General features: G+C 37.4%; 3 protein-coding genes across 3 annotated transcripts in view; 2 read left to right on the top strand and 1 right to left on the bottom strand.

Annotated features, from left to right (window-relative positions):
* The window catches only part of LOC122695260 (zinc finger protein 215-like), a 462,760-nt gene extending 458,969 nt beyond the window's left edge, over positions 1-3,791 (top strand). Inside the window, exon 3 of the mRNA XM_043904932.1 lies at positions 3,729-3,791. Coding sequence (XP_043760867.1) covers positions 3,729-3,766 — 38 coding nt within the window. The 3' untranslated portion in view covers positions 3,767-3,791. The remainder of the gene's footprint in view (positions 1-3,728) is intronic.
* LOC122694965 (interferon-induced very large GTPase 1-like) overlaps positions 1-18,137 on the bottom strand; it is a 1,416,129-nt gene that overhangs the window by 1,051,614 nt on the left and 346,378 nt on the right. The gene's annotated exons all lie outside the window — the stretch shown is intronic.
* On the top strand, positions 3,869-5,015 carry LOC122695307 (olfactory receptor 10A5-like). Its single transcript, XM_043905048.1, has one exon. The coding sequence runs from the start codon at positions 3,872-3,874 to the stop codon at positions 4,823-4,825; it is 954 nt and encodes a 317-aa protein (XP_043760983.1). The 5' UTR covers positions 3,869-3,871; the 3' UTR covers positions 4,826-5,015.

Here is an 18,137-nt window from a genome sequence, read left to right as displayed (position 1 = left end):
TTATTGTTCAATCCCTTTGCTAGGAGTTCAGATTCATTCATTCCAAGCATTCATAAGCTCTTTTCACAAGCCCCAGTGTTCAACACAAACATGGACAGGATGCTTGAATATTATAGGTTACAGATCTCTATGGCCAAATTTTAAAAGTCACATAGGACCCACTATCTTTCCCAGTGAGGTTTTATTGCCTGATTAATCTATAAAAATAGATATGAAGAGGCTTCTGAGCCAAAGCCAGGAACCAGGGAAGTTTGTGCATAGCAACTACTTAGTCTTAAAAGCTTAATTGTTTATTTGTTCAATGCCTAGCTTCCCTCAATCAAATGTAAGCTTTATGAGCACAGGGACTTTGTTTTGTTTATTTCTCTCTTTGAGGGTCTATAACAATGCTTGGCATATAGTAACCATTCAATGTTTATTAATGAACAATTACTGATTATTGGGAAGGTTATTATGATATTCATGATACAGTAATATATATTCTGTGTGTGTATGTTAGTCTCTCAGTTGTGTCTGACTCTTTGTGAACCCATGGACTGTAACTCACCAGGCTCCTCTGTCTTTGGAATTCGCCAAGCAAGGATACTGGAGTGTGTAGCCATTCCCGTCTCTGCGTGATCTTCCCAAGCCAGGGTCGAACCCAGGTCCCCTGCATTACAGGCAGATTCTTTACCATCTGAGCCACCAGGGAAGCCCCATATATGCTATAATAGAATATACTAACATCCTTATTAATATATCCCATCCTGCTCATATCAATCCTGTAAAATAAGCATATTTGTCTAAGCAATATGGAAATGGAAACTCAAAGAGTTTAATAAAATTTCTAGGCATCAGCAACCAGAGAGTTCCAGTGCTGGGATTTTTTTTTTTTCATTTACTTTAATCAGAGGATAATTACAATATCGTGATGGTTTTTGCCATACATTAAATATGAATCAGCTATAGGCATACACATGCAGGGCAGCAAAGGAGACAGAGAAAGGCTCTCAAATCATCCTACCCTCTCCTTCTCCCACTGAGTCCAAAAGTTTGTTCTTTATGTCTCTGTCTCCAGTGCTGGGATTAAACTTAAGTGAAGTGAAGTCCCTCAGTCGTGTCCCACTCTTTGCGACCCCATGGACTGTAGCCCACCAGGCTCCTCCATCCATGGAATTTTCTAGGCAAGAGTACTGGAGTGGGTTGCCATTTCCTTCTCCAGGGGATCTTCCCGACCCAGGGATCGAACCCGGGTCTCCTGCATTGCGGGCAGATGCTTTACTGTCTGAGCCATCAGGGAATTAAACTTAGGTCACTCAGAATCCAAAATGTTTGTGCTTTTCTCTACATAATACCACACTCCTTGAGTATGGTTTTCCTTTCTTGAACTTCATCCTGTTGGCATCTGACATTCCTTAGGGTCCCAAAGGACAGTGAAGTCAAGAAAGGTCAGGTACTCTTGAGGAAGGGCAAGAAGAGGAGCAAAGTTGAGCCCAGAAACACCTGGGGGAAAATACAGGTGCCAGCCCTTCATGTGGCCCTGAGGACCAAAGAGGCACAGCTGGGAGCAGATCTCCTGTCATGACTGGGTGCAGGGCCAACTCATCTAGTCTGCTCACCCACACCTGACACAGAGAAGGCTGCAGTGGTCTGGCTTCAGGTCCAGTCATTAATGACTCGTCCAGGAAAGTGAGGAAGACTCCCTGATATTTTTTCTGGTTCTTCTTACAGCAGAGTCAGAGTTTGTCAAACACTCGGGGCCCTGCATGAAGCATAGGTATCAGGTAGGGCTGAACAAGGCAGATCTCCCTTCTGGGCACAGGTAAGGATCTCATCAAGGGCCAGATCAACCCAGGCCCATCTCAAGGTTCAGGTGCTCAGCTAGGCAAGGTTTGGTGGAACACCTAATTCCATTCCTCTGTCCACACTGGAACAATCTTATCAATTTTCCCCCTTCCTGATCCACAGTTGCCCCTTTCTTTGTCATAAGTGACATCTAAGACAACAAGCAGATTCAGATCACCCAGGGTTTTGTTTTTCTTTTCTCCAATTCTGTCCTGTAAATCTTTCTGGGTCAGAAAACTTCCAGTCACTGTAGCTTTGACAGAACATATATCTCCTGAAGTCTTGACTGTCCTCTAATTAACTCAGGAAAGACTTGCTTCAGTGGAACAAGATAGATCACATCAAGTACACTATTTCCTTAGATCAATTCTGTGGGTGCAGAAAGCCTAGAAGAGTGGGTTCCTCTTCCTAGGACAATCAGTGAATGATTGGAAGAAGAAGATTTTTCTGGAAGTTCTGGAGGGACTGACAGGAGCCTGAAAGGTCTTTTGAATGTGATATGTGGTCTTGCTTTTTTGTTTTTACTTATTACCTGTCTGATTGCTTAAAAGATAGTTTCCCTATTCTAAGATTTTTCTAAAAATAAATGACAAAGATCAAGGCATATTGGTATATTTCCATTTATGTGTCTTAATACACACCTGTGTCTATGTGTATTAAGGAATGCTTTCAGTTAAAAACGTTAGCTCAGTGATTTTTACTTTTTCCTAATTCTTTATTTTTATAATATTGTCACAATAAAGTGCACCCTAGGTGTTCTGCACACCTTCAACCAACTACATTTTCATCCTTATTTCTTAGAAAACCATCAGAGACTTGACTAGGTATCCCTTCTCCTTATACATTACCCCCACCAAGATACTGTATATTTACTGTATCAAGACCTTCACTGTGATTTTAATATAATTGATTATTTAAATATATCCTCCATTAGATTCTAAGCTTCATGGAGGAAGAAAGCTTCATATCAACAGTACCTCAATAGAAGTGGAATAGATACTGAATTTTTTCATATGGTTTAAGATTCTCTTGTTTAATATGGTCCAGGTTAATTATTTATGAATATTATTTTTTGAACATTCCCTCTAATCTTCCTCATATTTTTCACAGAATTTTTCTGAGGATCTGCTTTTTTTCCAATTTGTCCACTCTTGAAAGAGACGTAGTTGGACTCTCCTGGAACACACTGTTTATCTACTTAGGTGTACTACAATACTCCTCTCATATCTTAAATGTTGAAAGCCAGTGGATATTCTGAATTCTGGCAATCAGTTGTCAATTATAGCTTTGCTGGAATGAGGAGAAAGATCCTAAGGTTGTTACCTCATAATCTGATTAGGCAAGAAGGAATAAGCATTATATGACTAGAAGTACTCTACAGTTCTTATATTGAAAGGGGAGAGAAAGTGCATTAAAACTACCACAGTCTGTAGATATCCTTCCTTTGCATCTCATTGCCACATTTTCTACTACTTTGAGTCACGTCAAAACAAAACATGATAAAACAATTGACTTTTTCTACTCTCTACCTTCTCAAATACTCTCAATGTTTGCAGTCCTTAAATGCATACATAAAGGTAAATCCTACTTTGGCAGTAGATGGAGAATATAAACACCATGAATCTTTAAAGAAGTGGGGATATATAATAGGCACAAATGGAAAATTTCTACTGTTTTTCCATCTGACTCCACTCCATTGCCTCAGGACCCGTCTCACTTAATCCCACTACAAAGGTATTAAATGTGCAGCAGAAAATGAATGTATATAGATATGACCCAAGTTGCTTTAGTAAATATGGTAACAGAGTAGAAAATGGATCATAAAGAATGAGAGTGGGGAAGGATGAGACATTGCCCATTTCAGAACTCAGACTCCATTCTTTTCTCCTTGTGTTGATTCTTAGGTAACACAAGGCACTTTCTGTTACAACTGAGATCCTGACTGTGCTTCTTTCGAGACACTAAGAAAGAGTCTGAAAACAAATCCAGAGTTTGACTCTTCCAATAAAGAATCTCTCTCCATGATCACAGCTAGGGTGTTTTATCAATGGCTGAAGGAAACTGGACAAGAGTGAGTGAGTTTATCCTCATGACTTTCTCTTCCTTACCTACTGAAATACAGTCATTACTCTTCCTGATGTTTCTGGTCATCTACCTGGTCACTCTGCTGGGAAACAGCCTCATCATTCTGGTTACCTTGGCTGACCCCATGCTGCACAGCCCCATGTACTTCTTCCTCAGGAACTTGTCCTTCTTAGAGATTGGCTTCAACCTGGTCATTGTGCCCAAGATGCTGGGGACCCTGGTTGCCCAGGACACAACCATCTCCTTTCTTGGCTGTGCCACTCAGATGTATTTCTTCTTCTTCTTTGGGGTTTCTGAATGCTTCCTCCTGGCCACCATGGCCTATGACCGCTATGTAGCCATCTGCAGTCCCTTGCACTACCCAGTCATCATGAATCCAAGGACACGTGCCAAACTGGCAGCTGTCTCCTGGTTTCCAGGCATTCCCATGGCTACTGTGCAGACCACGTGGCTCTTCAGCTTTCCATTCTGTGGCATCAACAAGGTGAACCACTTCTTCTGTGACAGCCCGCCTGTGCTGAGGCTGGTCTGTGCAGACACAGCACTGTTTGAGGTCTATGCCATCATTGGAACCATTCTGGTTGTCATGATACCCTGTTTGCTGATTCTCTGTTCCTACACTCGCATTGCTGCTGCCATCCTGAAGATTCCATCGGCCAAGGGGAAGCATAAAGCCTTCTCTACCTGCTCATCCCACCTCCTTGTTGTCTCCCTCTTCTATGTATCTTCAAGCCTCACCTACTTCCGTCCAAAGTCCAATAGTTCTCCTGAGAGCAAAAAAGTGCTATCACTGTCCTACACTATTGTAACTCCCATGCTGAACCCCATCATCTACAGCTTGAGAAATAATGAGGTGAAGAATGCCCTTGGTCGGACCTTCCACAAGGCTTTAGGTGTCAGAAACTGCTTTCTGTAGACATTTTGAGGTGGAACTGAAGTTTATTAAGTGAGGAACAATCAGTTCCATGTTGGGGATTCCTCTCTGCCTCTGTTTTCATCTTTTTGGGATTAAACCCAGCTGCTGAAATGGCTGTTGAAAAGACCAGTGGAGGGAAGGAGCACAGAGGTATATTGCACCCATCATTATTATGTGCCATTTTCCTCTGTTTGCCCAATATGGACTTCTTAACTTTTATCTTACTGGTACAAATGCTATTTTGAAAATTCTTCGACCAATATATTCTAAGTATTTACTGTGCTAATGTGCACCAATGTGACATACACTGGGGACAGTGTGAAATTTCTTATAATGTGAACTTGGGGACGTAAGAGTCTTCTTGATACTTTGTGTTCTGCAAGACTGACTCCATCAATAGAAATAAAGGCATAAATCCCCCATGCATTATTTGTCCCATTTATTTATTTCATTTCACATACCTGAGGCAGTTTTGGCTTTAAATTTGTTTGTATTTAGCATGGTAAGAAAAGTGGATCACTAATCCCCACGACTATCCTTTCATAACTCCAATATCCTTAATCACCTCCTTTCAGCTTATTTTTCTGAGATAGAATGGTCAGGGTTTCCAATTTTCACCCTTGTTCTATATTGAGGTTTTTAAGCTTTGTTGAAGTAATTCCAAATTTTCAAAAGCTTAGTTTCAGGCATCATGTTGCTTTCAAGGCTTGCAATGGATCCCAGCTGTTCCTATATGTCTTACTGACAACTCTGTTATGCCTTGCTTACTTTAGTGCCTGTTAATTTTCAACCTTTGTGTATGTTGCTGTGAAAGTACAAAAGACCATAAAACACAATTACTGCATTCAGAAGTTTACCATTTCATCAACATTTGAAATTATGAAAGAAAAACTATGTACTCCTGAAATAATGAAATGTTATACAGCATAAAGGGGCCTTGCCTGTGTTCATATTCCACTCTGCCATTTATTAGTTGGGTGAACAGAGGAAAGTCAATAACTCTTCATGCCTTTTTACCCATCTGTAAAATTATGCAAATAATAATCATATCTATCCTATAGGTTTTTTAAGACTAGATATTAATAATGTGTTTATGACAGCCCAAGCATATTGCAGATTCATATACAGGTTTTGGTTCTTAGCAATTACCTCATCTGAACACTTTTATGAACTTACCTCTGATAATCTCTGACAGTTATAGACATACTGCATGCACATTTTTATAATTATTTTTATCACTTAATGTCATAACAGAGGTTAACAGATTAGGCACCCAACAAGTTATTAGGGTAGATAAAGCAGTTTTCTTATCTAAAAACAGGTAATTGTGGTTAACTTCCACATAGAGTTGGTATAAGGATTAAACTGGGTAATGAATATAAAGCTTCTGATACCAATCATAAACATTTATTTTCACACTGTGACAATTATTTGTAAGAATAATATTGAGGGCTATAAAACATGTCACCATGTGTAAGTGCCATTACTTTATATGCTTTATATTCTCCATAATTCTTTGTTTCTTGTATTCCAGTATAAACAGTAATGTAGTGAACATTTTAATATTTTAAGTTTTTTTAAAAAGTCTTCTTCAGCCACCATATTGAGATAAAATTCCAACAGTAGAATAGTGGGTCAAAGTCCCTGAAATTTTGTTTGTTTATTTTTCCTGTAATTATTGATCTATTCCTGTGATTCAAGCATTGTGTTCATTAGCATTTCCATTGATAAACAGGCATAACTTTTAATGACAAAGAGGACAATTCCTCAAGTAACCGTAGTCAGCCTACATGTGTAATCACCTGATTAGTGCTTCAAAATATAGAGAAAAAATGGTAAAGGTGAAATGAAAAATAGATAAATCCATATGCAGTGGGCGATTTCTATATCATTTCTCATTAATGAGTAGGACAAGTAGAAAGAAAATCAGTAAGAACATAAAACAATTGAGCAACACTAAAATAAACTAGTCCAAAATGATATTAAAAGACACCATACTATACTTCTCATACCAAGTTAGCGTCTACATATCATTTAAGAGTAAACTCCAGTGTTTTCTATCAGTCTCTCTCAGATTCCTCTAAGCAAATCCAAGTTCACTCTCCCGTGAACACACGTGGCATCTAGCATGTGTTAAGCTCAGTTCAGTTCAGTTCAGTTCAGTCACTCAGTCGTGTCCGACTCTTTGTGACCCCTTGAACCGCAGCACACCAGGCCTCCCTGTCTATCACCAACTCCCAGAGTCTACACAAACCCATGTCCATTGAGTTGGTGGTGCCATCTAACCATCTCATCCTCTGTCATCCCTTTCTCCGCCTGCCCTCATTCTTTCCCAGCATCAGGGTCTTTTCAAATGAGTCAGCTCTTCGCATCAGGTGGCCAAAGTATTGGAGTTTCAGCTTCAACGTCAGTCCTTCCAGTGAACACCCAGGACTGATTTCCTTTAGGATGGACTGGTTAGATCTCCTTGCAGTCCAAGGGACCCTGAAGAGTCTTCAAGACCACAGTTCAAAAGCATCAATTCTTTGGTGCTCAGCTTTCTTTACAGTCCAACTCTCACATCCATACATGACCACTGGAAAAACCATAGCCTTTACTAGACAGACCTTTGTTGGCAAAGTAATGTCTCTGCTTTTTAATATGCTGTCTAGGTTGGTTATAGCTTTCCTTCTAAGGAGTAAGTGTCTTTTAATTTCATGGTAAGCTCAGTTAGCACTAAATTAATAAGTTAGCACTGTTAAGCATTAAAGATATCACAATTGCATTTTTCACATGCATAGAGGACACAGTAGGGACATTCATGCTTGTATTCATCATTCATGCTTGTATTACTGAGGCCTAGTCCAATGCCTGGGGTACAGTGGGTACTTGGTTAATAAACCAATGATTACATGTATAAATCCTAAATTGTTTCCCTAGCTCTGACCTCTCACTGAAATGGGAATTCCAGGTTTCCAGCTAAATCCAAGACATCTCTGCTTGGGTGTCAAAGCATATATCTAGCACCATCCTCCCAGAGAATTGCCAAATCTTAAAAACCTTTTTCTTTTTAATTATCCCTCTTTTTGACCTCATCATTTGTTGACATTTTCTTTCATCTAATCAGTGGATATTTACAGACTGAATCTTGGTGTAACAGTAAACCAGGTGCTGCCCTCTCAGAGCCCCTGGTTGTGAGACAGACAAACACACAAACATCTACAGAATGAAAAGGCGCCACGCAGAGTGCTGCACCATGATGTAATTCCGCCCTTCAATAAAGGCCATCACAGAAGAGTTCAACCAGTCTCCTACTCCTGCCCATTCTTCCTTGGCAAACGTCTTCGTGCTCAAACCTTGACTCAGTTCACCTTTTCACTGACGATGCCATTATACACCATTATATGCCACTAGCCAGGCCCTCATTTCTAAATTATTATCATGAGTCTCTTCAGTGTTCTCATTGCTTCTGAGCACTTCCCATTCCTGCCTTACACTCACGAATAAGTACTGAATTTACAAGGATGAGCAAAACAGAGTCGTTGCCTCAGGGACGTTACAGTCCAGTGGAGAGGAAAAGTATTAAAGAAAGAACTGCACAAATAATTATAATTACAAATTGATATTATTGCTATGAAGGAAAAGGTATATTGCTCTGGAGAAAGAATAAAAGGAGAGAGTCTTAATTTATAAGCATGATTCAGAGAAGACCTCACTGAGGATTATTTAGAGTGATATGAGAAAATTGTGCAGGAGTTAACCAAGTAAAAATAAAAGGAAAAATACTCAAAGCAGAAGAATTAGTATAAAGACTATAAATCAATGACTGTAGAAATAGTATCGTGGAATGATACTGATGTTGGCTCATCACATAGTCAACTGGAATGCTCCTTCCTCACCTAATGGAAACTTTCAAGTCTCAGATCAGGTAGCATCTTGATGAAACCTGCCTAACATGACATTCACCTAGGTTTATCAAGTTTTCCGTACTTAAACTTATTTCCTTTTCACAACAGGTATTGGGACATTGAGTAATTTTAGTATCTTTCTCTAGATCATAAGACTAGGAATTAATAGTGGAGGGATGAGAAAAAACTAGAGTATTATTTCAAGTATTTTTTATTAACATTTTAATAAATGTACAGGATAAAATTAAGTACAAAATAATATTTAATCAAATATTTCCTTCTCAGGATTCACCTCTGTGCTTTCCCACTTTCCTGCACCAAGGAAACAATTATAATTAATTCCTTGTGTATCTTCCTAGCAATTTACTATTTACATATTTTATATGTTTATATGTGTAATGTTAGTTCTATGAAAATATATAATTATATTTTATAATTTTTGTAATGTGTATATCATGTCCTTTATTTGAAATGGCTTTATTTCAAATAAAATTTTATCTTGGAGTTTATTCCACTTTAACATAACTTATTCACAGAAAAATAGTATTATAATGGGAAATCTATAATTTTTAATCCATCACCTATTGATGGAGTTAAAATAGTTTATATATTATTTAACTGTTAATAATTGTACTATAATAAGAAATTTAATCTTTCCTGTGACCTAAAACTGTATGATTCGTAAAGCCTGAATCACCAGATCTATCCTGTACTGGCTCTCTAGACTTTTCATAACCAGTAACCTCAATTAACTTGATCAACTTTGGACAAGGGCTTATATCTTCAGCTTATATGACTGCCTTAACAATGACGAGCCTACTATTAGCAAAAAGACAAAAAGATCCTATGATAGAGAAGTCCCTTCTTTCAGCAGTTTTCTATTTCTTCCATCCTGAATTTGTGTATAGCAACTACTTAATCTTGAGGCTTAATGGTTTATTTGTTCAATGCCTGTTATTTCTCCATTCAAATGTAAGCTTTAGGAGCACAGAGCCTTTTATTTCATTTCTCTTTCTAAGGGCCTAGAACAATGCCTGGCATGTAGTAATTAGTGTTGATGAACAAGTACCAGCTATTGGGAAGGTTGGAAGGTTATTATAACATGATACTCATGATATAGTAATACATATGTTATAATAGGGCTTCCCAGGTGGCTCAGTAGCAAAGAATCCAGCTAGAATGCAGGAGACCCAGGATTGATCCCTGGGTTGGGCAGATCTCTGGAGGAGCAAATGGAAACCCACTCCAGTATTCTTGCCTGGAAAATCCCATGGTCAGAGGAAACTGGTGGGCCACAGTCCGTGGAGTTGCAGAGAGTCAGATATGACTTAGTGATTAGCGTGCACAGACACACACGCACATGCTGTAATAGAATACATTAAAATCCTTTTTAATATATCCCATCCTGTCATATCAACCCTGTAAATAAGCATGTTATCTTTGTCTCAGCAATATGGAAATGGAAACTCTGAGAGTTTAATAAAATTGCTAGGCATCACAAACCAGAGATTTCTAGTGCTGGGATTAAATTTAGGTCACTTAGAATCCAAAACGTTTATGCTTTTCTCTACACAATGTCACACTCATACAGAATCGTTTTCCTTTCTGAACTTCATACTATTGGCATCTGACATTCCTTAGGGTCCCAAAGGACGGTGAAGTCAAGAAAGGTCAGGTACTCTTGAGGAAGGGCAGGAAGAGGAGCTAAGCTGATACCAGAAACACCTGGGGGAAATGCAGGTGCCAGCCCTTCATCTGGCTCTGAGGGCAAACGAGGCACATCTGAGAACGATCTCCTAAGTCAGGACTGGGAGCAGGGCCAACCCATCTTGTCTACTCTCACACCTGACACAGAGAAGGCTGCAGTGATCTGGCTTTAGGTCTAGTCGTTGATGGCTCATCCAGGAAAGGGAGTAGGGCCTCCCTCGTAGTTTTTCTGGTTCTTCTGACAGCAGAGCCAGATTTCGTCATACTCTCAGGAGCCTGCATGAAGCACAGGCATCAGGTAGAGCTGAACAAGGCAGATCTCCCTTCTGGGCACAGGTAAGGATCTCATCAAGGGCCAAATCAACCCAGGCCCATCTCAAGTTTCAGCTGCTCAACTAGACAAGGTTTGGTGGAACGCCAGAATTCTATTCCTGTTTCCACACCGGAAAAATCGTATCTGTTTTTTGGCCTCCCTGAGCCTTGATTTCCCATTTTTTGTCAGAAAGTAAGATCTGAGACCACAAGAAGATTCAGATAACCCAAGTTTTTGTCCAACTGTGACTCCAAATCTTTCTGGTTCAGAAAAATTCCAGTCTCTGAAGCTTTGACAGGACATATTTCTCCTCCAGCTCTGGACTTTCCTCTAATTAACTCAAGAAAGACTTGCCTCAGTGGAACATTCATGAGGCAGAGAGCACTATTCTTTACACAATTCTATGACTGCAGAAAGTCCAGAAAAGTGAGTTCCTCCTCCCGGGACAGTCAGTCAGTGATTAACATAAAGCCTAGAGACTGTCATACAGAGTGAAGTAAGTAAGAAAGAGAAAAGCAAATATTGTATATTAACACATTTATGTGGAATCTAGAATATGGTATAGATGAACTTATCAGCAAAGCAAAAGTAGAGACACACATGTAAAGAACACACATATGGATACCAAGGGGGAAGGGCAGGTGGGATGGATTGGGAGAATGGGATTAGCATATATTCACTACTATGTATGCAACACATAGCTGATAAGAACTAACTGAATAGCCCAGGGAACTCAGTGCTCTGAGGTGACCTAAACGGGAAGGAAATACAAGGAAGAGGGGATGTATGTGACTGATTCACTTTGCTGAGCACCAGAAGCTAACATGGCAGTGTAAAGCCACTATCTGCCAGTAAAAAATAAAATAAGGAAAGACAGAAGAATGTTCTATGGAAGTTCTGGAGGGTCTGGCAAGGAGTCTGTGCATTGATCATAGACTATAAGGTTCTGCAGTGTCTTCCATCAAGACAGTCTGCCATTCCTTCTGCCCAGGAGTTTCCAGAAATTCTGTGGGAAAACCAATAGTCCATTTCATCTCTACTCCCACGTCCTTCCCGGTCCTTCTCCACCAGAACCACTCACCATGTTTTGTCATGAAATGAAACTTCTAGTGAAAGTCGCTTTCAATAGAAGAATGTGAGTGGACATGAAATTGAATGAAAACTCAAGGAATCATGAACTTTCTGAAATTCTTGTATTCATTAATCATAAATAGATCAATCTGCATTTGCACTGGGCTTGTTCTAAGTTGTAGGCAGTTCCTTGTCTGAAAGAGTTTGCAAATTAAACTAGGCAATTCTGATTCAATAGATAATTAAAATAGAAAATTAAAGAAAATTATTTTCAAAGCCAGGAATAACCCCATCTGGAAGTAGCACAGGGAAAACATACCTGAGTTTTAAAAAAGAGAAAGAAGAGGTCAGCAGGATAAAGGAGGCAGGTGTGCCAACAAGTGAAGTTGTGTGAAAAGATACAGAGCAGGACTGGCAAACTTCCAGCTAGCCTCCTGTTTTCTATGGCCCATGGGCTAAAAATGGCTTTTAAGTTTTTTTAATGATTTTAAAAAATCAAAAGAAGAATAATAGTTCATGGCATCTGAAAATTATATAAAATTCCAATTTTGATAAATAAAATCGGTCTTCAGATATGCTCATTTGTTTAGGTTTGGTATATATCTGTGTACCTGTCCTGTTTATGGGCTTCCCAGGTGGCGCTAGTGGTAGAGACCCGGATTTGATCCCTGGCTCAGGAAGATCCTCTAGAAGGGCATGGCAGCCCACTGCAGTATTCTTGCCTGATGAATCCCATGGACAGAGGAGCCTAGCAGGCTACAGGCCCTCCGGTCACAAAGAGTCAGACACAACTGAGTGACTAAGCACAGCACATTATAATATGGATTCAGTATTTTGCATGTGTGCATTAGTTTAGATGTTGTGTAGTTGCAACAGAGACCATATGGGCCATAAAGCCTAAAATATTTTATGTCTTGTCCTTTTAGAGAAAAAAAAAAATCACCAACCTCTGTACAGAATCATGAAGGGAAGTAATTCATCCATAAGTGCAAAAAAGCTGATGATGAAAGACAAAAGGTGAGACCTAAAATGTATTCTGTGTTCAAAATGTAGGCCTTGTTGAAAACCCGTGCTTGCTTTTAATATTTTTTTTTCACTATGGTTCTAATTGCAGGACCTGTGTTGTCCTGCTGTGCAAACAATTTACCAAATTCCTTAACTAGGAAGTTACTTAACCTCTCCAAACTTCAGTTCCTCCATTAGCAGTGTAGGGAGAATAATAATAGCCTCAAAATCAGACAGTTGTTGTGGAGAAGACTATTAGAAAAGTAAAATTACTAGCATGATTTTATTATGTATTCAGCAAATAGTAACAACATACAGTCATCATTTTCATTTTTATCATTATTGCTTTAATGCTGTTGTAGAACAAAACGTAGCTCACTGTTGAGTGCTTGAATAATCAGAAAATAAAATTAGGAAGTAACTCATTCCTTTCCCCACCACTTAAAGGTGATTTTTGCTAAAACTGGCATATTCTTTCAGTTGTTTTTCCTATTTTTCTTATTTACAAAGTTGGAATCTTAAATGTACACATTTATTCTTGTTCTTTAATTTTAATATTATGTCATGGATGTTATTCAATAGTATTTCTTCAAAAAAGGCTTAGGTGATTACATAATATTTTCTGAAGTCTTAGGTCATAGTTGACCTAGTCAGTTATTCATTAGTGATTGTCTCCAGTTCTGACACTATAGAGATACAACACTGAAATGTTTATAAGTGAAATCTTTGTCTAAGGCTCTGATTATTGGTTTAAATTAGAAACACTGAGTTCTTGAGACAAAATGGATGACCACTTTAAGAGATTTCATTTAAATTTTCTAAATTGCTCTTCAGAAAAATTATACTCTTTTTTACACCAAAATCAAAGGTATGTTCTACTATACCACACCCTTATTAGCACTGAGCGCTATGATTATTTTTACTTTTCCAAGTTTGATGAGCAAAATTGAATTCCAGTGTTATTTATTGATTTGTTTAATTTGTATTTATTATTAGTACTGGGAAAATAGAGTAATTTTACATGTTCATTTCTTATTGATATTTTTAATGAATTGAATTTTCATTCCCTATGTTTTTAAGGGAGAGAAATAATTTTTAATTGAAGTATACTTGATTTAAAAGGTTTTATTAGTTTCAGATGTATAGCATAGTGATTTAATTAGTACTTTTATAGATTATATTCCATTCAAAGTCATTACAAGCTAATGGCTATAACTCTCAGTACTACATAATATATCCTTGTTTCTGACCTATGTTATACATAGTAATTTTGTATCTCTTAATCTCATACCCTTAGCTTTCCTCTCCCTCTTCCCCCTCTCCTTGAGTAACCACTAGTTTGGTTTCTATATCTGTGAGGTTATTTCTTTTTTGTTATATTCACTAATTTGTTTTATTCCTATATAAGGAATATAAGTGATTTATATAAGTGATTTATTCCTTATATAGTGTTATCATAGAATATTTGTCCTTCTCTGACATATTACTAATCATGATGTTTTCTAGGTCCATGCACACATTTTCCTTTATTTTTTTCACATGGTTTCAAATACTGGAATTTCATTCTTTTTATGGCTGAGCAATATAGTCCATTATATGTGTGTGTGTGTGTGTGTATACATATATATATATATGCTCCCAAATACTTTTGAATCAATGTTATTATATTCTTAGGATATATACTCAGCAGTGGGATTGCTGGGTCATACACTAGTTCTCTTTTTAGTTCTTGTGTAACCTCCATCCTGTTTTCCATAGTGGCTGCATGAATTTACATTCCCAGTGACAGGGTACAAGGGTTCCCTTTTCTCCACATTCTTGCCAGCAAATTATTATTATTTGTAGACTCCTTGATGATAGCTATTCTGACAGGAGTGAGGTGATATCACACTATGGTTTTGATTTGCATTTATCTGATTATTAGCCCAAGAATACTGGAGTGAGTAGCCTGTCCCTTCTCCAGCAGATCTTCCCAACCCAGGAATTGAACCAGGGTCTCCTGCATTGCAGGCAGATTCGTTACCAACTGAACTATCGGGGAATCCCCCCAATTATTAGCCATGTTGAACATCTCTTCACATGCCCATTAGCCATCCGTACATTTTTGGGGAAAAAAATTCTATTCAGGCCTTCTGCCCAGTTTTTGATTGGGTTGTTTGGTTTTTCTGATATTGAATTGCACAAGCTGTTTATGTATTTTGGATGTTAACCCCTTGTTGATCCTAATAACATTTTCAGGTATCTTCTTCCATTCTATGTGTTGTCTTTTTGTTTTGTTGGTGGTTTCTTTTGTTCTACAAGGGATTTAATGTTTATTAGGTCCCATTTATTTTTGCTTTTATTGATAATGGTTTTCCTTAAAGCTCTGTGACCCCTCCACAGACCAATAGACAGGTTTTATTATTTGTTGAATAATAATAATTTGTTTTACCTGTTACTACAGATAAAATTTCAAATTTATCATTGCATTTTAAAATGTGAAGTATTGTTTTGGGTAGCATGAATATTTCATTATAATATTTGTGTTTATTCAAATACAAAGATTACAATATCAAGATAAATAATATAGATACATGAAACAAAAAGAAAAAAGTTAAAACACTTATAACCACTACATTAATCTTTAACATTTAAATGAGTGCAATTGAGTTTTTCTATTTATGGATATGGAATTCCCTGATGGCTCTAAAGAATCTGCCTGCAATCCAGGAGACACAGATGTGGGTTCAATGACTGATCAGAAAGATCCCCGGGAGAAGGAATTGATAACCCACTCCAGTATTCTTGCCTGAAAAAGCACATGGACAGAGGAGCCTAGCAGGTTATAGTCCAAAGGGTTGCAAAGAGTCAGACATGACTGAGCACATATACACAGCACACACATTTATGGAAGTAATTTATATTTTAAAATAAGTATCTTCACACTAAACATATTATTTTGTAACATACTCCATTAACGTATATGCCTCCATGTTATTAAATATTCTTTTATAACATGATTCTAAATTTCAGCTTAGAAATTCATAGCAGAGATATAACAATTTATTTAACCAACTTGCTATTTTGTTCTTTTGGCTCACTTGTTTGCAACTACACTATCATAAATAAGGTTGAGAAAAACATTCAGGTAAACACAATTTTCACCCAAACTTAGTCTAAAATTGCAGATAAGATATTGTTAGTTCAAAATTTCTTTGATTTGTATTGGGAGATTTATTTGTCATTTCTTACCTATCAAGTTTATTTCCCTTAACTTTTAACATAACTGAGTACTGCAATTGTTTAATCTTATTTTTAATTTGTACTTACTTTTTAGTAACTTTGAATATCTTCCCATGTTTTATAGCCATTTTGATGTCAAATGTATGATTATATTCTTTGCATGATTTTTTTCTTTTCCCAATGTCTTTTTTCTTAAGAATTTTTTTTATTGTGGTGAGAACACTTAACATGAGAACTTTTTAAAACATTTTAGTTATACAGTACAATCTGTTAACTATAGGCACATTAGATTTCTAAAAGTGATTCATCTGACAACACTGAAACTTTATACCCTTTACACAGAAACTCCCCTTTTCTCCTCCTTCAGTTCCCTGGATGTCAGTATTCTACTCTTACAGTTTCAGGCCTTACATCTAAACCTTAATCCATTTAGATTTAGCTTTTTGAATTGTGTAAGATAGTTTTGTGTTTTTGTGTGTAGCGGAAAAGGTCTTCTTGCTGTGGCTTTTGTGATTTTACTTTTTCATTTTTGTTTCTTTTCTATCTGAATGGGTAAAGAAAAATTTCCCTATCCTCAAATGTAAAAGAAAAATAGCACAGGGATAAGGACATACTGGTATGAGTATATTTCCATTTATTTTGTTGTATACTGAGGAATACTTTCAGTTCAAGTGTTAGCTTAGTTATTTTGATATTTTTCCTAGTCATTTATTCTTGATTAAACTTCATAATTTCATACAGCACCCTAGATGTTTTGCCTGTCTTTTAGCAAACTTCATATTCAGCCCTGTTGCCTAGAAAAGCCTTCATAGACTGCAGTAGGCACTCCTATTTCTCATACATCCCACCCAAGGTACTATATATTTCCTGTATCATGCCCTTCATTGTGATTTAATATAATTGATTATTTGAATATCTCCTTCATTAGATTCTAAAGTTAAAGGAGGCAATCAATCATCATATCACCAGTGCCACAAAAGAAGTAGAATATATATTGAATTTTTTCATATCATTGAAGGCTCTATCTCTTATTCATATAAACCAGGTTGTTTACACAAAACAGTTTTTCTTGCAGGTTGACTCTAATGTTCCTCATAATTTTTGCAGAATTTTTGTGAGAATCTGTTTCTTTTTCTTTTTTTTGATTTGTCCAGTCTAGAAAGAGTAGTAGTTGGAACTCTTGGGACACACTCACTATCTACTTAGGTATATTAAAATACTCCTCTCAGATTTTAATTTTTAGCCAGTGGATATTCTGGGTCCTGATAATCAACTGTCAATTATAACTTTGCTGGACTGAGGAGAAATATCCTAAGGTAGTCACCTCATAATCTGATGAGACAAGAAAGAATAAGCATTAGATGACATGAAGTACTCTACTGTTTTTACATTAAAAAGGGGGCAAACTTGCCTTAAAACTGCTACATCCTTTCTTTGCATCTCCTTGCCACTTTTTCTACTACTTTGAGTCACCTCAAAACAAAACATGATAAAACAGTTGAATTTTTCTATTTATATACCCTCTCAAGTTCTTTTAGGATTACAGTCCTTAAAAATGTACAAAAAAGTAATTACTGGGACTTCCTTGGTGGTCCAGTGGCTAAGAATCTGCCCTCCCAATGCAGGTGGCCAAGTTAGATTCCTGATCAGGGAACTACATCCCTCATGCTGCAAATAAGACACTGCACAGCCAAATAAATGAATAAACAAATAAATAAATGCTTTTTTAAAGTTATCATTCTTTCTAGTAATAGGTGGAGAATCAAACACCATGAATCTTTGAAGAAGGGGGAGACATAATAGGTATAAATAGAAATTTTCTATTGTTTTTCCTTCTGACTCCACCCAATTGCCTTAGGACCCCTCTCACTTAACCACAGTATGAGGGTATTAAGTGTGCATCAGGAAATAAGTGTGTGTGGATATGATCCAAATTGTTTTAGCAAACACAGTAACAAAGTGGGAAATGAAGCATAAAGAGTAAGACTGGGGAAAGATGAGACATTGCCCATTGCAGAACCCAGGCTCTGGTCTTTCTTCCTTGTGTCTTTTTTCTCAGATAACGCAAGACCTTTTCCCTTACAGCTGAGATCCTGATTGTGCTTCT

Source organism: Cervus elaphus, chromosome 1 (genome assembly GCF_910594005.1).
Source record: "Cervus elaphus chromosome 1, mCerEla1.1, whole genome shotgun sequence".
NCBI classification, from domain to species: domain Eukaryota; kingdom Metazoa; phylum Chordata; class Mammalia; order Artiodactyla; family Cervidae; genus Cervus; species Cervus elaphus.
Note: the sequence above shows the minus strand (reverse complement) of the source record. Positions and strands in the feature narration are given on the sequence as shown.